This window comes from Mesocricetus auratus, unplaced genomic scaffold, assembly GCF_017639785.1.
Source record: "Mesocricetus auratus isolate SY011 unplaced genomic scaffold, BCM_Maur_2.0 Super-Scaffold_100676, whole genome shotgun sequence".
Lineage (NCBI taxonomy): Eukaryota > Metazoa > Chordata > Mammalia > Rodentia > Cricetidae > Mesocricetus > Mesocricetus auratus.
The window spans coordinates 30979123-31003499 of NW_024429266.1; the positions used below are offsets into that span (position 1 = coordinate 30979123).

Sequence of the window (24377 nt, forward strand, 5' to 3'; positions counted from 1 at the left end):
TGAAATTCCAGTGACTTAATGGAAAAATGTGTGTGTATCCATCCATAGGAATCCTTTTAAGTAAATGAATGTTTCAGAGGGCCAAATAATTGTGTATAAAGTCATTAACATAATCATTCCTCCGAAATGGCAGCTATTATTTATAATGTAATATTTTTAGTGGTTGACAGAAAACAAAGAAAAAAATGGACAAGAATACAAATAGAGAAATTTCTGGAAAGTTATTCAGATGGTTAACAAACACATCTAAACTCTCAATTTACGAATAAATAAGATGCAAATTAAAGAAACATGATATCCAATTACAATAGGAAGTAAAGGTGGGGATATGAGAAAAACGATATTCTTATATTGTTAATGGAATTATCAAGTGTAGCATACATTAAAAAAAAAAAAAGCAAACCATGCCAGGCAGTGGGGCATACTCCTTTAATCCCAGCACTTGGGAGGCAGAGGCAGGTGGGTTGCTGAGTTTGAGGCCAGGCTGGTATACAGAGTGAGTTCCAGGACAGCCAGAGCCATGCAGAGAAACTCTTGTTTCGAAACAAACAAACAAAAACCCAAGACAAAACAAAAAACAAAAACAAAAATAATCCCCTCCAAACTCCACAACAAAATAAAAATAAAAACCAAAAAACTAAACCAGTTTGGTAATACAGTAATAAAAAAGACCTAAAGTTGGATATAGGAGTTTCATTCTCAGGGAAATTATAGTATTGACTACCACTGTCCATGGATATATATCTGTTTTATATTTGTGTGTGTGCATATGAACATATGTGTATGTGTGCAGAGGCCACAGTCTCAGGTGTTGTTCCTCTTCAGGTGCTGTCTACCTTTGTCTTTGAGACAGGGTCTCTCATTGGCCGGGAGCTTGTTGGTTAGGCTAGGATAGCTGACCAGTTATCCCTAAGGATCTGCCTCTCTCCATCTCCCCAGGCTTTGTATTATTGATACACATTACCAAACTTTCTTTTTTTAATTTTTGAAATGATTTATTTTTATTATATTTCATACGCATTAGTGTTGTGCTTGCATGTATATCTCTATAGGGGTGTTGGATCCCCTGGAACTAGAGCTACATATTTTGATTTGCATTTCCCTAATGGCTAGGGATGTTGATCACTTTCTTAAATGTCTCTCAGTCATTTAAACTCCTCTATTGAGAATTCTCTATTTAGTTCTGTACCTAAACATAATAAAAGCTATATACAGCAAACCAACAGCCAACATCAAATTAAATGGAGAGAAACTCAATGTGATTCCTCTAAAATCAGGAACAAGGCAAGGCTGCCCACTCTCTCCATACCTCTTCAATATTGTACTTGAAGTTCTAGCCAGAGCAATAAAACAAGAAAAGGAGATCAAGGGGATGCAAATTGGAAAAGAAAAGGTCAAACTTTCACTATTTGCAGATGATATAGTTTATATAAGTGACCCTAAAACTCTACCAGGGAACTCCTACAGCTGATAAATACCTTCAGCAAAGTGGCAGAATACAAGACCAACTCAAGAAAATCAGTAGCCCTTGTTTTTCTCCTCCTTTTCCAAATGGTTCCCCTTATACTTTCATGCCACTCCCACTATAGTTACATTTTTCTATAGATGACATATTTTTTATGTTTGAATAAGACTCCATTATGTATATTTTCTTTATCTATTCATCCATTACAGGAACTGACGCTTTTCTATGATGTGGTTGTTAGGAGTAGTGTTGCAGTAAGTAAGCATGGATATGCAGGTATCTCTATTGTGTGTTGACTTTGAGTCCTTTCTGATTCTATACTAGAGTGGTACTATAGGAGCAGATTGTAGTTCTGTTTCTAGTTTTGTGAGGCGCTGCCATAGTGATTTCCATAATGACTGCACTAATTTGCATCCCTAAATGTGAATGAGGATTTTACTCCTCAACCCTCTCTTCCTCACCAGCATTTGCTTCTTGTCTTCTTGATGTTAGCCATTCATTTTAGCTGATTGAGATGAGTCTCAGTGTAGCTTTTAATTTGTATTTACTTGATACCTAAAGAATGCTAATTGTGCCGGGTGGTGGTGGTGCACGCCTTTAATCCCAGCACTCGGGAGGCAGAGGCAAGCAGATCTCTGTGAGTTCGAGGCCGGGCTGGACCGATAGCCTCCGAAACAATACAGTGAAACCCTGTCTCGAAAAAACCAAAAAAAAAAAAAAAAAAAAAAAAGAATGCTAATTGTTTTTTCATGAATTTATTGGTCATTTGTACTTCCTTTGAGGACTATTCAGTTCCTTTGCTCATTCATTTATTGGATTACTTGTTCTGTTTTTTAAGTTTTAATTTTTATATGTTTTAAAAAAGGAATCACTTAACAGATGGATAGCTGGTGAAACTTTGTCCCTTTCTGTGGGTGTCTCTTCACACCAATGCTTTTCACTTTGTTAATTTTTGCTATTATATTCTAGCCTGTCAGAGTTCTATTGAGAAAGTCATTGCCTAGTCTCATATTTTCTTCATTTTTTCCCCCTAATAGCTCAAAATTATAAGCTCTTTGATCCATTTAGAGTTGATTTTTCTACCAGGGGGGATAACTATCTTGATGATAATCTCATACTTTCAACTATGGGTTATATTTAGCAATGGTTAATAAATTCATGCTAAAGTATTCGGTTCCTTTTTTCCATCTTTTTTTGTTAGATGATTTCTGTAGTATGAAAATGGAGTTAACTTGGGATTGCTTTAGGCCTGCCCAAACAATTCTTCCTTTGACAGAGTTAATTATCTGTGATATGGGAGATTTTGCAAATACTTAGTTTAATCTGGCTTGAAAAGAAACAAACCTTGTCTTTTATTATGCTAAATGTATTTAATGTCTTTAAATCAAAAACTGTAAATGGTGGGATTTAATTATCCAGTAGGTGGCAGTCTCATCTAGAAAATTCTTAACACTTGAATCTTTACTACACAGCTACTAACGTTATTTTGTAGTAGAAAGACAGTTGGTGTGGAAAGTATATATTTCAGATTACATAATTTGAGCATGTCTTGTCAAGGAGAAAATAAAATTTATTTAAAAAATAAATATATGAAAAGTAAAAATATAAAATTTCCATCACACCCCAAAGTAGAAAGAATAATACATTGAACCCTAGGTACACTCAGCACCCATCTGGATTCTAGTTATTAGTTTCTTTTTGAAAGACTTCATTTTTTTATTAGGAAATAAGTCTCTTCTTTATTTCTTTGAACTCAAGGGCACCTCATATATATTTCATATGTTGATATTGATATACCACAGTTGTCTCTCTCAACCCTTATCAGAAAGTACTGTGGCACAGTGCTCGAGACACTTATTTAACACTTTTTCCTTTGAGTACTGTTTTAGGCATTGTGACCTATGAGTGAGTGTAGGTACTACTGTGTTGTTTCAGAGTTGAAAAAAGAGAGGCATGGAGGTTTAATACTTTACCTGTGGACAGATAGTTTTGAGTTAAGTTTATTACTAGAATTCGTGTTTCTATTTTTCACTTCTGTTTACAAATTCAGATGAATGAAGTTTATAAAATTTTTATTCCCTAAACTCTATTGATATATAAAATATATTATTTAACCCTGTATTAATAAAATACTTAAAAGAAAGAGATATGAGAACTGTTCCCTGTCTCAACAATTTCTACTATTTTTTTCCTTTTCTGACTTGCTCATGTTAGGTGTGACATATAAAGCTTTAAGAACTGGACACAAAATAGAGAACACTAACAGTAATTGTTGTATTTGTGCTTAATTTTTGATAGCCATTAGACAATTTAGTTGTGTTGACAGCACCTGAGGAAGAAAGATGCTATTATGAGTACTATATTTGTGTAGGTGATGGAGCAAAGGCTTAACAGTAGTAATGCAGGTCACTAGAGCTAGGATTTAACTGATGCCATCTGATTTGCAAGTATTTGTATTCTTAAGAATGGAATGTAATTAGATCTTGATTACATACTTGGCTTAAAATTAATCAAAGAAATGAGAAGATAAATTGGTCATCTTTGGTGAATTCAGAACAAATTGAAAGTGAGATCATAAATGTTGGGGCACCCAAATAATCTTTTAGTGACTTCAAATCTACCATGCTCTGAGAGAAAAGCCGAGTGATTTATGGAACAGACTAGCAATAACAACTCTGATGGGAAAAACAAGGTGATTGTTGACTTTTATGAGGTACTGAAGGACTGCATGTTAAAATACAGTCATCAGTGATAAAGCCAAGCTCTTCCATTGCTTCCAAAGCAGAAAAGATCATTTCTGATCATGATCAGCTGACCCCTGTATTTTCTTTCTCCATCCATTCATTAGTGGACACATAGGCAGATTATATATTTGGTTATAGTTAATAGTAGACTCGAATGTGCAGGTATCTCTGTTGTGTGTTGACTTAGTTTTCTTCCCCCTGTATATACTCAGGAGTGGTGTAGTTGGATCAGATGGTAGTTTTAGTGAGTAATCACACTGATTTGCATAGTGGCTGTGCTAATTTGATTTCCCACCAACAGAATATGGGATTTATTTCTCCCTCTGCATTCTTCCTAGCATTTGCTGTTTGATTTCTTCATAATAACCATCTGGCTAGAGTGAGATGGAATCTCAATTTATTGTTGATTTGCATTTCCATAATAACTAAGTATGTTGAACATTTTTCATGTAATTATTGGTTATTTGCACTGCTCAATTCATTTTCCAATTTATTGTTTGGGTTATTTTCCATTTTTTGGATGCTTGATTTTTTTTTTTTGGTGTTGTATATTATTCCCTGGCAGACAGACATCTGACAAAGGTTTTCTTACAACTTGTAGGCAGTCTCTTTATGCTGGTAATTATTTCCTTTGCTATGCAGAAACTTTTTAAATTTAATTTTGATGCAGTTTCATGTACAATTCATGCTGTTAGGAGTTGGGTTGTTAGAGTCATATTCAAGAAAATTTTCCCTCTACCTATATCACATTTTTGTTTTTATCTTTGGTACATATTTGTTCACTCCCTGTAGTGCTAACTAGTTTGGAACTCATGGCAATTCTCCAGTCTCAGTCTTCTGAATGCTGGGATTATAAGCATGGTCCTTCATGCCCAGATGTATGTCTATAGTTTCACTTGTTTTCCATGTGTTTTTTAGTACAAGTTTCAAGCTTTCAAATCCTGCTTTTAGGCCTTTGATCCATTTTGAATTGTATAACTTCTGTACTTGGGGATTTATAATTTTAATTAATTGTCTGGAACAATCATATATTTTAAATTAAAAAAATTTTTTTGGTTTTATGAGACAGGATTTCTCTGTATTATTTTGGAGGCTGTTGGTCTAGCCTAGCCTCGAACTCACAGAGATCCGCCTGCCTCTGCCTCCTGAGTGCTGGGATTAAAGGTGTGCGCCACCACCTCCCGGCTTAAATTAAAAAAATTATTGAGACTTGTTTGCTGACCTGGTATATGGTCTGTCCAGGAAAATGTTCCATGTGCTGATACTAAAAATGTTATATTCACAAGCTATTGGACAAAATGTTTTCATATGTATTCATTAAGTCTGTTTGCCTTGTGTGTGACCCAATGTACATGTTTGCTTGTTGACTTTCTGTTTAGATCATCTGGCCCTGTAGGAAAGTGGGAGCTGAAGACTAGTTCACATGCTATATTTGAGTGTCTCTCTTTATATTTGATAGAACTTGCTTTATGCATTTGGAATGTTTTATGTTTGGAACATATGTGTTTATACTTGTTGCATCTTGTTGAATTGTCCCTTTTATTTATAAATATTGACCTTAATTATCTCATAACATTTCCTTAATGTTTATTTGCGTTGTTGCTATTCATGCTCATTTTTTCTATTTTCATTAACATGACTTTTTTTTCTATTTCTTTACTCTTAGTCTATGTTTATCATTATCTACAGTTAGTAGGCAGCATGTACTTCCATGATTTTTTTTCTTTTAAAAATTCATTCAGCCTATGTCTTCTGGTTGGTGAATTTAGTCTACACTTATTCTGTGTTGCTCTTTTTTTTTTTTTTTTTTTTTTTTGGTTTTTCGAGACAGGGTTTCTCTGTATTGTTTTGGAGGCTATTGGCTGTGTTGTTCTTAAGTATGAACTTTCTGTCATGATGGTAACATTGTGTTTGTTTTATTAAAATTTGTTCCTCCATTTCTTTTAGTATTTCTTTGTGATTAGGTAGTTTTCTGATACCCATTTGATTCACTTTCCTTTTTTAGGGGCATCTGTTGTTGTTCTACTGAATTTTGTGCATTTGTTGTGTTGAATGATACTATTCACCATCATTTCATCTAGTGTTAGATTCCCAAAAGTATTTCTTAGAATGCTGGTCTGGCGGTGATAAATTCCTTCTATTTTTGCTTATCTAAGTATTTCCTTTAGTTTTAAAGATAATTTTGTTTAATGTAGTATTTTTTCTTTTTGTGGTTTGATTCTGTCTTTTGTCATCTAATTTGTGTTTCTATTAAGAAACATGCATTAAATTTGATGGACTTTCCATTACATGTAACTTTATATTTTTCTCTTGTTTTTAGGATTGTAACTTTGATATTAGAATATATGTCTTTGTGAAGCTATGTTTTTCTATTTTAGTTGCATTTGGCTTAAGTTATTTGTGCTTCTTGGATGTTAATGTCCACATTTGATGATTTGGAAATTTTTCATTATACTTTCCCTTTTCTTTATCTTCTGGAACCACCAGAGTCCACATTTATGATCTGGCAGTGTGTTGCATTAATTTTGTAGGTTTGTTTCTTCTTTTCCTCCCCTCCCTCTCTTCTTTCTCAACTGTCTTCAAGTACAGAAATTCTCTTTGACTTGATCTGTTCTGGAAGCATTTTATTGATTATTTTGTTTCATAGTTTAGTTCTCAAATTCCAAAATTTCTGATTTTTAAAGGTAATTTCTGTATAGTGAGTTTCTTATTCATATCCTGCAGTACCCTTTTAATTTCTTTGTGTTATTTTTCTAAATTCTCTTGTATCTCACTGAGTTCTTTGGGATCATTATTTTTTATTCATTTCAGATTTCTTGTAAATTAGGGTTTATTCCTGTATAATTATTGTTTTCCTTCATAGGTACCATACTTCCTTTATTATTTATTCTGTCCTTATGTTGCCACTTGTGTATTTGATATAATGTTCATTGTTTCCAATTTTATGAACTAGATTCCTAGAATTGTAGAGCATAGATAAGTCCTTCCATACCCATTAGGAGAAAGGTCGAGTAATCAGCTGCTACCCCAAGATTGAGGGGTGTTACGAGACCTTCCCTAGACCTATTTCTACTATATGCAGATGTTTATTGGGACTGTGATCTCTGTTTATTACCTTTATAGAGTTGGAACTAAATCAGGATCCATTAGGTCCCTATACTCTAAGACATAGGTAAATTGGGGTCTTGTGGCAGTGTCTACAATCTTCAGTGGAAATAAAGGTCATGGCTACTACTTCAGAAACAAGGTTCCGAAGGTGTTTCCTAGCTGGGTCCTCAAAAGTATAAAGGTGGGATATTTTTAGATTCCAGGTCACACCAAGGAATTGCAGTAAGCAGGTAAACTCGGAGCAGCTTGGTTGGGACTTTACCCTGATTTGACTGTGTAAGTTCTGAGTTTGATTTGTAGAGAGGAGAGAAGTGAAAACTGCAAAACTCGAATTTTGGGTAGTAGTGTTCTTCACTGTCCTCTAAATTGCCAAACGCTCTTTCTGCTGCATAAAATTTCAGTATATTTGTTGTTGATTTGTTTGTTTTAGATTGCCATTTGAAAAAGTGACTTACTGTATATCTCTAGTTGGCTAGTAGTTTATAGTGTAGACCAGGTTGGCCATCTGCCTTTGCCTTATGACTGCTGGGATTTAAGGTATGTGCTTCCCTGCCTGGTGGAGTTAATAAAAAAAAATTCTTAGTTTGCAAAAGTATCAGTATTACAGAGGGGTTTCATATACATGTCCTTAGTTTTCTCCAATAGTAACTCTCATATACAGTTATCATTCAGTATCACCATTAGGTAATTATCATTAATAAAATCTGCAGACCTTAGACTTCTTTGGTGCTTTTTTAGAAGTTTTTTTGTTTTTGTTTTTTTGTTTTTTTTTTTTTTTGGTAAATAATATGCTCCTATTTAATAGTACAAATTTCACAGTTTGGTTGTTTAAAATATTTGTATAAGCTGTGAAATATTTATACTATTCTGAATGTTGCTTATCGGATTATTTTTGTCTCCAAATCTCTCATACCTGATCCATAGAGCTTAGACAGTTATCCATTTCCAACAGTTACAGTAGAGGGTGCTGAAGGGACACTTCAGGAAGAAGGTATTCTGCTTTCTGCTGTGCCATGTTTATTTTTCTCCTTTTTTCTGAAGATCTAGAAATGATGTACAGTATGCTAGATGCGCATGCATATAATCCTTCCGTGATCTTGTACCTTTGATTTTGTCACAGTGAAGCACCCATGTGAACCTCTCAATGTAGACATAGTATGTTCCAGACTCTGTACTTGCTTATGTGTTGGCTTCAGGAATTTTGACTTTCTTTGCTCTTTTGCCTGCCACACTTAGCTGCCTGCTTACTGACTTTGCCCAGAGAATCCAGCAAATTTTGCTATCCAAAGGGCTGCAGTCACGTCTGCCTTTACAGGAAGATCTGAATGTCAGAAAATATATTTCTTACCCTTTTAAGTTTGCTTTTACTTGGAATACTTTCCCTATCTTTATAATTATCCCCCTATTACAGTAAATGATCCTTTTTTTTTTTTTTTTTTTTTGGTTTTTTGAGACAGGGTTTCTCTGTGGCTTTGGAGGCTATCCTGGAACTAGCTCTTGTAGACCAGGCTGGTTTTGAACTCACAGAGATCCGCCTGCCTCTGCTTCCTGAGTGCTGGGATTAAAGGTATGCACCACCACTGCCCGGTTATTTCTAATTTTTAAATAATTTAAAATTATGTCTATATGTCTGTGTCTGTGTGTGGGTCTGTGCATAAGAGTGCAGGTACCTGCAGAAGCTAGAGGAGTTGGTTTCCCCAGGAGTTGGCATTCTAGGTGGTTATGGATGGTGGGAGTCAAACTTGGGCTCTGGAAAAACAGTACGTGCTGTTAATGACGAGCCATCTCTCTAGCCCCCTAAGTATTTCTTTATAGTAAATCTTTCCTGTTAAATTATTGTGTGCTCTATCCCCTTGTTGGGTCTCAATTGACAGTTTAATTGAACTAGTTTCTCATGACATTAGCCAGTTCCACAGATAAAGTTTCTAATACTTTTCTGGGTAAGCAAAACAAACAAACTAACAAAACCCCAATAATTATTTTAAATAGCCCTGCCATGATAAGGTAATAACTGATAAGATAATGATTACCATGTTGTATATTTTTTACCATGTGTTTATCTTATTCCAGGTTTCTCATATACACAGTTTTCATACCAAAGCAAGAACTATGAAGGTTTTTTTGGGGGGTGGGTTGGACAGAGAGCTACAGTATGGTATTTTACCTTGGTAAGAAATATAGTTTGCTAATATGAGGCAGCACAGTGAGGAACTGAATGAGAGAATCTTGCTATTCTTTCCAAAGTCTGTCTTTTCATTTGACATCTTTGGTGCCTTTTTAGGCAGATAACTTACAGCAAGAGTAAAATTGTTTTATTTTACTGATAAAACAGTATCTAGTTGATAACATTTTATCTTTAGTTTTAATGGAAGCCTTTAAAAAGGATTTGCTTTATTTATGTGTATGTCCATGATCTGTGTAAGTGTATGTCATATGTGTGCCAGTGATTTTGAGGAGTTACAGGTGACTGTGAACCATCTGAAGTGGGTGCCGGTAACTGAACTCAGGTTGGCTGGAAGGCTCTTAATTGTTGAGCCATCTCTTCAGCCTCCTTAATGGAAGCTGGAAAAGAAAAAAAAATTACAAAGAGTTTTGGAATCTTTGAAGGGAAGAAGAAGAAAAAACTTAATTATATTATTTTAATTTAGTAGGGGTTTAAGATAACTACTTAACGAAGTTAGGTGAATCATTAAGTAATTCTAAATTAAATTTTAATTTATGCATGTGTGTGTAAACCAATGTATTAGTTACTTCTTTATTGCTGAGATAAAACACCATAACCAAGGCCAAAAAAAGTGTTTAATTGGGCTTATGGTTCTGGAAGGTTAGACTGTATGATGATGGAGTGAAGGCAGATAAGAGCTCATATCTCCAGCCTCAAGTATTAAGGCAGAGAGCTCACTGGGAATGGCCGGTATCTTTTGAAACCTCAAAGCCTGTGTTCCAGTGACAAACCCCTCCGATGAAGCAATACCTCCTAACCCTTCCAAAGAGTTTCACCAAGTGGGACCAATTATTCCAATGCCCCAGACTTATGGGGCACATCGTATGCAAACCACTGCAATCAAGGTGCCCTTTTGGGGTTCAGATATGAAATCTTGCAGGAGTTGGTTTTCCTCTTCCATCATGTGTGAGCTGGGGATTTAACTCAGGTTCATGTTGTCATGTTTGGCCACTAGTGAGTGTCTTTATCCCCTGATGTATCTTTCTGGTACTTGTCAATCTTTCTTGCAAGTAAAAAATTACATTTGTTCTTTAAATATTTATTTTGCTATTTTATTTCTATTTTAGTGTATTTTAAATTTATCTTTTTCTCATGTCACTTTTCTAATTATTATTTTCCTACTTTCTGTGCTAGATAATTATTTTTTCTATTTTCAGTTAACTTTAAGCTTGTTTATATTTTTTAATATTGTTTTTCTAAATATTATTTTCCTGTTCTCTTTAAGGTTTATGTTTAGGTGACAAATTACACTATGGTATAGGCAGTTGTTTTATGGTGGCTGTTAAAAACTTCATATAGCTTGGTTCATTTGTTTGAAATGGAATTGTGTTTCTATGGACCTATATTATTTATACAAAGGTATTATTGCTTTGTATTAATCTATTTACTTAGATATATTTAAAATGTAAATAACAAAATAGGTATATGTAGAAAAGAATTAGTTATCTTGCCTGAAATTAATATTCCTAAAGGCCTCCTTGTAAGGCTGGCCCTTGATTGGCATGTACAATCTTGGATTTTAATAAATTTTTTTAAGTCAGTTGCAGAATTGACAGAAGTGACTAATGTGCCTCAACTATTTTCATGAACGTCTACTTTCCTCATGAAATTTTCTATTGGAAGGTATTAATGCAATATTTAATTTTTCCACTTTCTATAATTAATGCTAAAGCGATACTAGAAATGATGAATTTTGGTGTTTGTTATAGATAATGACTCAATAATAAAGCTGATGAAAGCCATATTTTAACTAAAAATTCTAAGTTTTATGAAAGGTAGATCTTTTCTTAGTGGTAATTGTAAAAGTAATTTATAATTTGAGCTATGTTATGGTTTACAGTTCACTTTCACTATAAGTGTTTTTCATGTCACCCTTACATTAACATAATGAGAACAGGTGATACTTGTATTTGGAAATGTGGAAAATGAATCTTTTAATGTTTGTACCTTGATAAGGTTCAAGGTTGGGGCAATGGATAATGAGTTTGTGGTAACTTGGGATACATAGCAGGGACCTGGAATTAAAGAAAGGAAAGGGGAGGGAGCAGACAACATGACAGTATGACAGAAGGGGTAAGTGTATCTACAATAAATCTGTAAGTCAGTCATAATTCTTCAGGGTAATAAAACTACAATTAATTTTTTCATAAAAATCACAATCTGAGTTTGTATTTGAAACTAAAGAGTCTGAAACGGTAAGATAGTTGCAAAACTATCCTATTTTCACAGACCTATAAAAGGGAATTTATAGCCTTTTCTAATGATCACCCAGCAGGGCACCGATTATGAATTAAGCATCATAGAGTTTTGTAGTGGGATAAGATTAACTCTTAATCCTGTAAATCAGGGTTACAGTTGTCTGACTTTGGATAAATCACTTTTTCCTGAAAGTTAATTTTATTATTTAGGTATATAAGGTCAGTTTGGCAATATGAAAACAGTAGTATAGTATATCTGACAAAAATGGCTGCTACTATAATGATTATAATTATTGTTAATGAGTTAACATCATTTCATTCTCAGGATGTTTGACATCAAATTTTAGTCTATCTTTTTGCAATATTAAAGGTAATATATGGGTGTTTGCTCTTCACTTTATTGACATTTTGTAATGTGCTAGGAATGTAGCTCCACAGCTAGAATACTTACTAGCCTGTTTGTGAAGTCCAGAGTTCTATCTCCAGTACCAATACAAACTGGTCACGGTGGCACAGATCTGTAATCCCAGCACTTGTGAGTTGTTTTTGAGTCAGCCTGTAATACAGGAGACCCTGTGTCAAAAGCAAGCACAGCCAGCCAGCCAGCCAGCCAGCCAGCCAGCCAGCCAGCCAGCCAGCCAGCCAGCCAGCCAGCCAGCCAGCCAGCAAGCAGGTGAAGGAGCATTGGAGGCTGGCTGGCAGTTAATAGCATACTTCTCTTAAAGAGAACCTGAGTTTTGTTCTCAGCACCCCCAGCAGGTTGGTCATAACCACCTGTAATTCCAGTTTAAGGGAATCAACTACCACAAGCACATAACACACACACACACACACACACACACACACACACACACACACACACACACACACCCCTTGATAATAAAATTAAGTCTTTAAAGCAAATCAACCAACCAGTCAACCATTTTGCTGTTACTGCATTATAGAACTTACCATATCTGACAGTAATTATCTGTTTACTGACTCTTCTCTCCTGTTGGACTGTGTGCTCATTGAAAATATAGACGAGACAGCTGTTTCCTTTCTTGCTCACGGAGTTAATCAAAGAAATTTGAATGCTCTGAAATCCCCAAAGAACCATTTACTATTGACATTAGGTGTTGTATTACTAATAATACGTATCCTACTTCCTGAACTTACTCCTAATAGATATTTTTGTGGTGTCTATAAGAAGTCTTATGTGTTTTACTGAAGTTTAAACTTGAAAATGACTAATAGTGTTTGATAAAAAAATGTCTGATTTTATTGCTGGAGGAAGTAAAGTTCCTATGTTGTACCTCTCTTGTTTTCTAGAAGAGAAAGCAGAGGCCCAAGGATGTTAGTTAGGTGCTTTTTCAAATGTCATACTGCAGGATGGTGGTAGTATTTTTTATTTATAAAAGGAGTGCACCAAAGATCACTAAACTAAAGTGATGAGCATTTCTATTTAAAGGAAATCTGAAGTTTCAAGGCTATGCTTTTGTTATAAGCTGTAATACAGGACTATTATGTAAAACTGGAATATAGGGTTATTATGCTAAGATAATAAAAAAAACCATAGTTTTGCCTTTTATGTCCAAGGGATTGAGAAGTCATAGTGTGATACTTCATATTTTCCAAAACAATAAAAAGGAGAAAGAATATTGTTGGCATTGGTTTAGCCAGGAGCCTTGAGGAATAGGTTTAAAAAATTTTTTTACAGTACTTTCATGTTTGTAACTTAAAACAATAAAAAGTAGAATCTAGAAGTCCATTTATAAAGGACCCAGAGAGATGCTGAAGAGAGCACATCAGGCAGAAGAGTATGAGATAAACCCATCCTGATTGACCTTAGGACACACACTATACATATAACAACAATTATATTACTAATTATTGTTAGCAAGAGACAAGGTAACAGTAGAAAAACTAATACAGAAAATCATATAATTAAATATAAAGGACATAGTGTAATTTAAAAATTTGAATATTAGAACAAATGGTTTTTTTATTTTTTTAAATTTAAATTAGAAACAAGCTTGCTTCACATGTTAATCCCAGCTCCCTCTGCCTTCCCTCCTCCCCTGACACCCTCAAGCCCCCTCACCCCCACCCAATCCCCACTCTGCTCCCCAGGGAGGGTGAAGCCCTTCATGGGGGCTCTCTAAAGTCTGGCATATCATCCTGAGCAGGGCATAGGCCCTCCCCAATGTATCCAGGATGAGAGAGCATCCCTCCATGTGGAATGGGCTCCCCAAGCCCATTCGTATGCCAGGGATAAATACTGATCTACTACTTGAGGCCCCATAGATTGCCAAGGCCTCCTCACTGACACCCAAATTTAGGAGGTCTGGATAAATTCTATGCTAGCCTCTCAGCCATCAGTCTGGTGTCCATGAGCTCTCCCTTGTTCAGGTCAGCTGTTTCTTGACCCCTTTGCTCATCACTCCTCCCTCTCTGTCACTGGGTTTCAGGAGTTCAGTGTTTAGCTGTGGGTGTCTGCTTCTGCTTTCATCAGCCACTGGATGAAGGCTCTAAGATGGCATATAAGGTAGTCATCAATCTCATTATTGGGGAAGGGCTTTCAAGGTAGCCTCTTCACTATTGTTTAGATTGCCATTTGGTGTCATCCTTGTAGATCTCTGGAAATCTCAATAGTGCCAGATCTCTCCTCAAACCTATAATGACTTCCTCTATTATGGTATCTCTCATATTGCTCTCTATTCTTCCCCCGAATCAACCTTCCTGCTTCTTCATGTCCTCCTTTCCCCTCCTCTTCTCCCTCTCTTTTTCTCCCTGCTACCTTTACCCTCCCCCCATACTCCCAATATTCACAGGAGATCCTATACCATTCTCCTTCTCCAGGGTACCATGTATATCTCTCTTAGGGTCCTTCTTGTTTCCCAGACTCTCTGGCAGTCGATTGTATGCTGGCACCCCCCTGCTCCATGCCTAAAATCCATATATGAGTGAGTACATACCATGTTTGTCTTTTCGTGACTGGGTTACCTCACTTCTAGTGCCATCTATTTGCCTGCAAATTTAAAGATTCCATTGTTTTTTTCTGCTGAATAGTACTCCATTGTGTAAATGTTTCACATTTTCTCTATCTACTCTTCAGTTGAGGGGCATCTAGGTTGCTTCCAGGTTTTGGCTACTACAAATGATGCTCCTATGAACATAGTGGAACAGGCATCCTTGTTGTATGAATGTGCACACATCTTTTGGTTATATGCATAAGAGTGGAATTGCTGGATCTTGTGGTAGACTGAATCCCATTTTCCTGAGGATTCTCCATACTGATTTCTAAAGTGGCTGCACAGGTTGGCACTCCCACCAGCAGTGGAGAAGTGTTCCCCTTTCTCCACATCCTCTCTAGCATAAATTGTCAGTGTTTTTTAGTTTAGTCATTTGGAAATGGACAATTTTCTGGATAAATGTCACCAAAATTAAATCAAGAACAAATAAGCAGTTTAAACAGACCTATAATCCCTAATGAAATAGAATCAGTCATCAAAAGTTTCCCAATCAGAAAAAGTCCAGGCACAGATGACTCCAGTGCAGAATTCTACCACAAAATCAAAGAAGAGCTAATATCAATACTCCTCAAACTGTTCCACAGAATAGACGTAGACGGTTCATTGCCAAATTCATAGGAGACTACAATTACCTTGTTACCCAAGCTGCATAAAGACACAACTAAGAAAGAGAACTACAGACCAATATCACTCATGAACATTGGTGCAAAAATACTCAATGAAATACTAGCAAATGAAATCTAAGAACACATTAGAAAAATCATCCACCATGATCTCAAGTAGGCTTCATTCCAGGGATGCAGGGATGGTTCAACATACGAAAATCCATCAATGTAATCCCCATATAAACAAAGTGCAAAACAAAACAAAACAAAAACACATGATCATCTCATTAGATGCTGAAAAAGCTTTTGACAAAATCCAACACCCCTTCATGATAAAGGTCTTGGAGAGATCAGGGATAACAGGTACATACCTAAACATCATAAAGCTATATACAGCAAACCAACAGCCAACATCAAACTAAATGGAGAGAAACTGAATGCAATTCCTCTTAAATCAGGATCAAGATAAGGCTGTCTGTTTTCTCCATATCTCTTCAATATTGTCCTTGAGGTTCTAGCCAGAGCAATAAGACAAGAAAAGGAGATCAAGGGGATACAAATAGGAAAAGAAGAAGTCAAACTTTCATTATTTGTAGATGATATGATAGTTTTCATAAGTGACTCAGGAATCTCTACATGGGAACTCCTATAGCTGATGAACAAAGTGACAGGATACAAGATTAACTAAAAAAAAAAACCAGTAGCCCAACTATATATAGATGATAAATGGGCTGAGAAAGAAATCAGAGAAACATCACCCTTTACAATAACTACAAACAGCATAAAATATCTTGGGTAACGCTAACCAAACAAGTGAAAGTCTTGTATTGCAAGAACTTTGAGTCTTTAAAGAAAGAAATGAAAGAAATCAGAAAGTGGAAAAATCTCCGATGCTCTTGCATAGTAGGATCAACATAGTAAAAATGGCAATCTTACCAAAAGCAAACTACAGATTCAATGCAGTCCCCATCAAAATACCGGCACAATTCTTCACAGACCTTGAAAGAACAATAATCAACTTTATATGGAAAAATAAAAGACCCAGGATAGCCAAAACAACCTGGTACATTAAAAACATTCCAGAGGCATCACCATCCCTGACTTCAAGCTCTATTATAGAGCTAAAGTCCTGAAAATAGAACAAATTGTTTTTAACTTTGTTTCCAATGGTACAAGAATGTGTTTGGAAAATTATTTTCTGAGTTTATTTACTTTTTTTCTCAATATATGTTTTTATTTAAATTAGAAATGTGAATGTTTCACATGTCAGTCCCAGCTCCCTCTCCCACCCCTCCTCCCTTGTCCCCCCACCAGCCCCTCAGCCCCCCACCCAATCCCCACATCATTCCCCAGGGAGGGTGAGACCCTCCTTGTGGGGGATCTCTAAAGTCTGTCATTTCATCCTGGGCAGGACCTAGGCCCTTCCCCGTGTGTCCAGGCTGAGAGAGCATCCCTGTATTTGGAATGGGCTCCCAAAGCTCATTCATAAACCATGGTAAACACTGATCTCCTACCCAAGGCCCCAGTGATTTCTGTGGCCTCCTCCCTGGCACTACATTCATGGAGTCTGGATCAGTCCCCTGTTGGCCTCTCAGCCATCAGCCTGGGATTCAAGAGCTCCCCTTTATCTGGTCAGCTATCTTTGTGGGTTTCATCATCATGGTCTTGACCCCTTTGCTCATCACTCCTCCATCTCTGTCACTAGGTTCCAGGAGTTCAGTTCAGTGTTTAGCTGTGGGTATCTGTGTCTGCATCCATCAATCCCTGGATGAAGGTTTCTAGGATGGCATATAGGATAGTCATCAACCCTATCATCAAGGAGGGGCTATTAGTGCAGTCTCGCCACTATTGTTTAGTTTGCCAGTTGGTGTTATCCTTGTAGATCTCTGGAGATCTCACTAGAGTCACCTTACTCCTCAAGCCTATAATGACTCGATCTATTATGGTTTCTCTTATCCTGCTCTCCTCTATTCTTACCTAGACTCAACCTTTCTGCTCCCCCATGCCTTTTTCTCCCCTCCTCTTACCCTCTTCTGTCCCCTCCCCTCATGTTCCCAATGTGCTCAGGAGATCTTGCCTCATTCCACTTCTCTGGGGTATCATGCATCTGTCTTGGGAACCTCCTTGTTTCCCAGACTCACTGGCACTGGGATTGTAGGCTGACACTCCCCTGATCCATATCTAAAATCCATATATGAGTGAGTACATACCATGTTTGTTTTTTTTTTTTGTGTGTGTGTACAGGGTTTCTCTGTATTGTTTTGGAGGCTGTCAGTCCAGCCTGCCCTCGAACTCACAGAGATCCGCCTGCCTCTGCCTCCCAAGTGCTGGGATTAAAGGTGTGCGCCACCACTGCCCGGCATGTTTGTCTTTTTGTGTCTGGGTTACCTCACTCATGATGGTTTCCTCTAGTGCCATCCATTTGCCTGCAAATTTCAAGATTCCATTGTTTTTCGCTGCTGAGTAGTACTCCATTGTGTAAATGTACCACATTTTCTCTATCTGCTCTTCAGTTGTGGGGCATCTAGGTTGCTTCCAGGACCTAGCTATTGCATTTAATGCTGCTATGAACATAGTGGAATAGACATCTTTGTTGTATGAATGGGAATCTTTTGGGTATATGCCTAAGAGTGGAATTGCTGAGTCTTGTGGTAGACTCAGACCCATTTTCCTGAGGAATCTCCATACTGATTTCCATAGTGGCTGTACTAGTTGGCATTCCCCTTTCTCCACATCCTCTCTAGCACAAACTGTCATTGGTGTTTTTGATTTTAGCCATTCTGACAGGAGTAAGATGATATCTCAGAGTTGTTTTGATTTGCATTTCTCTAATGGCTAGTGATGTTGAGCACTTTATCAAGTGTCTCTCAGCAGCCATTTTATACTCCTCAATTTAGAATTCTCTATTTAGTTCAGTCCCCCACTTTTTAATCGAATCCTTTGGTGTTTTGGAGACCTGGCACTTGAGTTCTTTGTAAATTTTGGAGATCAGTCCTCTGTCAGATGTGGGGTTAGTGAATATCTTTTCCCAATCTGTGGGGTGCCTTTTTGTCTGGCTGGCTATGTCCTTTGCCTTACAGAAGCTTCTCAGTTTTAGGAGTTCCCATTTATTAATTGTCGATCTCAGTGTTTGTGATACTGGTGTTATGTTCAGGAAGCAGTCTTCTGTACCAATTTGTTCAAGGGTACCTCCCACTTTCTCCTCTAACAGGTTCAGTGTGGCTGGATTTATATTGAGGTCTTTGATCCACTTCGACTTAAGTTTTGTTCATGGCGATAGACATAGATCTATCTGCAGTCTTCTACATGCCAATATCCAGTTATGCCAGCACCATTTGTTGAAGATGCTTTTTCCCATTGTATAATTTTAGCTTCTTTGTCGAAAATCAGCTGTTCATAGGTTTGTGGACTAATCTCATGGATTTCAATTTGATTCCATTGGTCTACCTGTCTATTTTTGTATCAATACCAAGCTGTTTTCATTACTATAGCTCTATAATAGAGGCTGAAGTCAGGGATGGTGATGCCTCCAGACATTGCTTTGTTGGACAGTGTTGTCTTGACTATCATGGGTTTTTTGTTTTTCCATATAAAGTTGAGAATTGTTCTTTCAGAGTCTGTGAAGGATTGTGCTGGGATTTTGATTGAGATTGCATTGAGTCTGTAGACTGCTCTTGGCAGGATTGCCATTTTTACTACATTGATTCTACCTATCCAAGAGCATGGGAGATCTTTCCATTTCCTGGTGTCTTCTTTAATTTCTTTCTTTAAAGACTCAAAGTTCTTGCAATACAGGTCTTTCACTTGTTTGGTTAGCATTACCCCCAGGTATTTTACGTTGTTTGTGGCAATTGTAAAGGGTGATGATTCTCTGATTTCTTTCTCAGCCCGTTTATCGTCTGTATATAGTATGGCAACTGATTTTCTTGAGTTTACCTTGTATCCTGCCATGTTGCTGAAGGTGTTTATCAGCTGCAAGAGTTCCCTGGTAGAGTTTTTTGGGCCACTTATGTAAACTATCATATCATCTGCAAATAGTGAAAGTTTTACCTTTTCCTTTTCAATTTGTATCCCCTTGATCTCCTTTTGTTGTCTTATTGTTCTAGCTAGAACTTCCAGTACAATATTGAAGAGATATGGGGAGAGGGGACAGCCTTGCCTTGTTCCTGATCTTAGAGGAATTGCCTTGAGTTTTTCTCCATTCAGGTTGATGTTGGCTGTTGATTTGATGTATATAGCTTTTATGATGTTTAGGTATGTACCTGTTATCCCTGATCTCTCCAAGACCTTAATCATGAAGGGGTGTTGGATTTTATCAAAAGCTTTTTCAGCATGTAGTGAGATGATCATGTGATTTTTGTTTCTCAGTTTGTTTATATGGTAGATCACATTGATGGATTTTCGTATGTTGAACCATCCCTGCATCCCTGGAATGAAGCCTACTTGATCACGGTGAATGAGGTTTCTGATGTGTTCTTGGTTCCGATTTGCCATTTTTTTATTGAGTATTTTTGCATCAATGTTCATGAGGGATATTGGTCTGAAGTTCTCTTCCTTAGTTGTGTCTTTGTGTGTCTTGGGAATCGATGTTTTTGAAGCCTCGTAAAAAGAGTTTGGCAAAGACCCTTCTGCTTCTATTGCATGGAATACTTTAAGGAGAATTGGTATGACTTGTTCTTTGAATTTCTGGTAAAATTCTGCTGCACTGCAGTCATCTGGCCCTGGGGTTTTTTTTTTTGTTTTGTTTTGTTTTGTTTTTTTGTTTTTTGTTTTTTTTTTGGTTGGGAGACTTTTGATGACTGCTTCTATTTCCTTAGATGTTATAGGACTATTTAAATTGCTTATCTGTTCTTCATTTAATTTTGGTAAATGATATTTATCCAGAAAATTGTCCATTTCCTTTAAATTTTCAAATTTTGTGGAGTACAGCTTTTCAAAATATGACCTGATGATTCTCTGGATTTCCTCGGTGTCTGTTGTTATGTCTCCCTTTTCATTTCTGATTTTGTTAATTTGCATGTTCATACTCTGCCTTTTGGTAAGTTTGGATAAAGGTTTGTCTATCTTGTTACTTTTCTCGAAGAACCAACTCTTTGTTATATTGACTGTTTGTATTGTTTTCTTAGTTTCTACTTTATTGATATCAGCCCTCAATTTAATTATTTCCTGGCATCTGCTCCTCTGGGGTGAGTTTGCTTCCTTTTGTTCTAGAGCTTTCAGTTGTGCTGTTAATTCTCGAGTGTGACTATTCTCCAGTTTCTTCATGTGGGCACTTAGTGATATGAACTTTCCTCTTAGCTTTCCTCTTATCTCATAAGTTTGCATATGTTGTGTCTTCATTCTCATTGAGTTCTAGGACGTCTTTAATTTCTTTTTTTATTTCTTCTTTGAACCAGGAGTGGTGCAATAGTGTATTATTCAATTTCCATGAGTTTTTTTTAGGTTTTCTGCAGTTTGTGTTATTGTTGAATTCTAACTTTAAGGCATGATGGTCTGATAAGATACACGGAGGTATTCCAAATTTTTTTGTACCTGTTGAGGTTTCCTATGTTGCCAAGTATGTGGTCGATTTTTGAGAAGCTTCCGTGTGGAGCTGAGAAGAAGGTATATTCTTTTGTGTTTGAATGGAGTGTTCTATAGATGTCTGTTAAACCCAATTGGGTCATAACATCTATTAGGTCCTTCGTATCCTTGTTAAGTTTCTGTCTTGTGGTCCTATCTAGTGTTGAGAGTGGGGTTTTGAAGTCTCCCACTACAAGTGTGTGAGGTTTTATATGTGCTTTGAGTTTCAGTAATGTTTTTTTTACGAACATGGATGGCTTTGCATTTGGGCCATAGATGTTCAGAATTGAGACTTCATCTTGGTTGATTTCTCCTGTGATGAGTATGAAGTAACCTCCTTCATCTCTTTTGATGGATTTTAGTTTAGAAGTCTAATTTATTAGATATTAGGATTGCTACCCCACTTGTTTCTTGGGTCCATTTGATTGGAATATCTTTTCCCAACCCTTTACTCTGAAATAACATCTGTCTTTGAAGCTGAGGTGTGTTTCTTGTATGCAGCAGAAGGATGGATTCTGTCTTTGAATCCATTCTGTTAACCTGTATCTTTTTATGGGTGAGTTAAGACCATTAATATTGAGGGAAATTAATGACCATTGATAGCTCATTCTTCTTTGTTTTGAAATGGTTGTTGTTGTTGGTATTGTATGTGGATTTCCACCACTTTTTCCTTTTGCCTGTTGGTAAAGTGGGATTATCTATTGCCTATGTTTTTCTGGTAGTGGTTAACTTCCTTGGGTTGGAGTTTTCCTTCCAGAACTTTCTATAGGGCTAGGTTAGTGGATATGTATTGTTTAAATCTGGTTTTGTCATGAAATATCTTGTTTTCTCCATCTATATTGATTGAAGGCTTTGCTGAGTATAGCAGTCTTGGCTGGCATCCGTGGACTCTTAATATTGGTAGAATATCTATTCAGGACCTTCTGGCTTTCATAGTTTCCATGGAGAAGTCAGGTGTAATTCTGATAGGCTTGCCTTTATATGTAACTTGGCCTTTTTCCCTAGCTTCTCTTAATATTTCTTCTTTATTCTGTATGTTTGTGGTCTTGATTATTATTTGTCGAGTGGATTTTTTTTTTGGGTCCACTCTATTTGGTGTTTTGTAGGCTTCTTGTACCTTCGTTGGCATGTCTTTTTTTAGGTTGGGAAAGTTTTCTTTTATTATTTTGTTGACTATGTTTACTAGCCCTTTGAGGTGGGTTTCTTCACCTTCTTCTATACCTATTATTCTTAAGTTTGGTCTTTTCATGGTGTCCCATATTTCCTGGATATTTTGTATTAGGGATTTGTTGGACTTAAAATTTTCCTTGGTCGATGAGTCTAATTCTCCTAGTGTATCTTCAACACCTGAGATTCTCTCTTCCATTTCTTGTATTCTGTTGGTTATGCTTGCATCTGTAGTACCTGACTGTTTTCCCAGCTTTTCTATTCCCAGCATTCCTTCAGACTGTGTTTTTTTTTTTATTGTTTCTATTTCAGATTTCAGCCCTTGTACTGTTTGAATTGTTTCTTGCAATTTTTGATTTGTCTTTTGCTCCATTTCTTGCATTTTTTTGGATTGTTTTTTCTTCCATCTCTTTAAGGGTTTTCTCATATCCTCTTGGAGGGCCTCTATCATTTCCATGAAGTTGTTTTTATGTCATTCTCTTCTAGTTCATTTGTGATGGGTGTTCCAGTCTTGTTGGTGTAGGGTCTCTGGACTCTGGTGGTGTCATATTGGTTTTTCTGTTGCTCTTTGTGTTTTTATATTGTCTCCTTCCCATCCGTTCTTGCTGTGGGTTTCAGAGGGTGCCTCTTCCTCTACTGATGGGTGTGGGACCAGGGTTCTCTTCTGTTGGGTGTCGGCAAGTCCACTGTTCTGGTAGCTCTCCACTTCCTGGTCTCGTGGGTGGAAAAATGGACTAGGATGCTGGGGTGCTTTGGATCTCACTTGGATGGATGGGAGCCCCAGTGGTATACCCCAGGCACAGGAGTGTAGTTTGGAGACAGGCCCTGTTAGTCTTTGTCACGTGGGTGGAACAGGAGACTAGGATGCTAGGGTGAGTTTTCTCCTGCCTCTGGGATGGAAGCCGCTATGGCAGTCCTGGAGCACAGGCATCCAGTCTAGTTCTAGTTATGTGGGTGGAGCCGGAAACTATGGCACCTTGGCTCCTGCCGCCTCTGCCAGGATGGAAGCTTCAGTGGCAGAGCCCAGGCCCAGGCAGGCGGTCCGGAAATGGGCCCTGGTTTACCGAGTTTATCTGCTTTATGTTGGCTACAGGCATGGTCTTTGCTGGACACCAAAAGGAAGCCTTGAGTAAGGCATTCCCCACACTTGCAGCAAGTGTAATCACTACTTACTGGAATCATACTTGTATAGAACGAACTCACAGAGATCCGCCTGCCTCTGCCTCCCGATCTTATGTATGCCAGACAACTTCCCTAACCCTGAGCTATATATCCAACTTCTGGCACTCCTTTGAGATTTTAAAAACTTTATGTTTCATTTAGTTACATTCTTTACTCCCTATGTAAAATTATGCATAGTGTATTTTTATATTTTAGCATTTTTATGGTTAAATAACTATTAAGTGTGAGTATGCATTGACAGAATGACACTCTGGACAGGTTACAGTGATTATTGAGTTGTGAGACCTATTTAATAGCAATACAAATTTGAGTGCATTGTTTAACTGATCTGGACATGACATTGCTTACCTAGTAGAGCTATTAATAGCCTAGAAATTAGAAAAAAGCTGAAATTTAGAGCTTTTGGAAAACTTTTTTCAAATAAAGTAGTATTGACAAGATTCCTGAAGCTGTGTTAACACCAGGAAGCATATATAGTAGGTAATAATTATTAATAATATATTAGATAACATTGTCACCAGTATGATAGAACAGTTAGTAATGAGGTTTATGAATCTTGAGGCCCAGGGTATTTTAAAAATTTATTTTGTTAATCTGTCTTGATATTGAGAGAACATAGTACGTTTTTCGTATATTAAAAGTACTTTTATTTTATTTACCTGGGTTAATTTATTATTATCTATGGTTTTGGAATAATTATAAGGCAAATAAAACCTTTTATCTTTCTAATAACTACATCTTGCTACCTTATCAATTTATTAACTTTTAATAAATTAATTGCACTTTTAGGGCAATTTCTGATCTTGGTTATTTTTATTTATGAAATAAAGACCTGAGAATTTTGATAACTTATTTTTCTGAATTGTAAATAATTTTGTTGTGTATCTTGGGTTTTTATTTATTGTGTTCTAGCAAAAATTAGCAAAGCTATTTGTGAGTATAAAACTTAGATTGTATAGTTATTATGAAAAGGTTTTGCTCACTGGGCTTCTGTGTTCTTGATACCTTATTTTTCCTTTTCTTTTTTCCCAATATTTTCAGATGTTTTGGAATGTTATTAAGTCCAGGTCGAAACGTGAAGAACAGTGACATGCATTTACTGGATATG

At 36.7% G+C, this 24377-nt stretch overlaps 1 protein-coding gene across 2 annotated transcripts in view; it reads left to right on the top strand.

The window, feature by feature from the left end:
• Rabgap1l (RAB GTPase activating protein 1 like) overlaps nt 1–24377 on the top strand; it is a 508921-nt gene that overhangs the window by 59385 nt on the left and 425159 nt on the right. For both annotated transcript variants that reach the window (XM_040737898.1, XM_040737899.1), the window contains exon 8: nt 24311–24377. In XM_040737898.1, the coding sequence (XP_040593832.1) occupies nt 24311–24377 (67 nt within the window). The remainder of the gene's footprint in view (nt 1–24310) is intronic.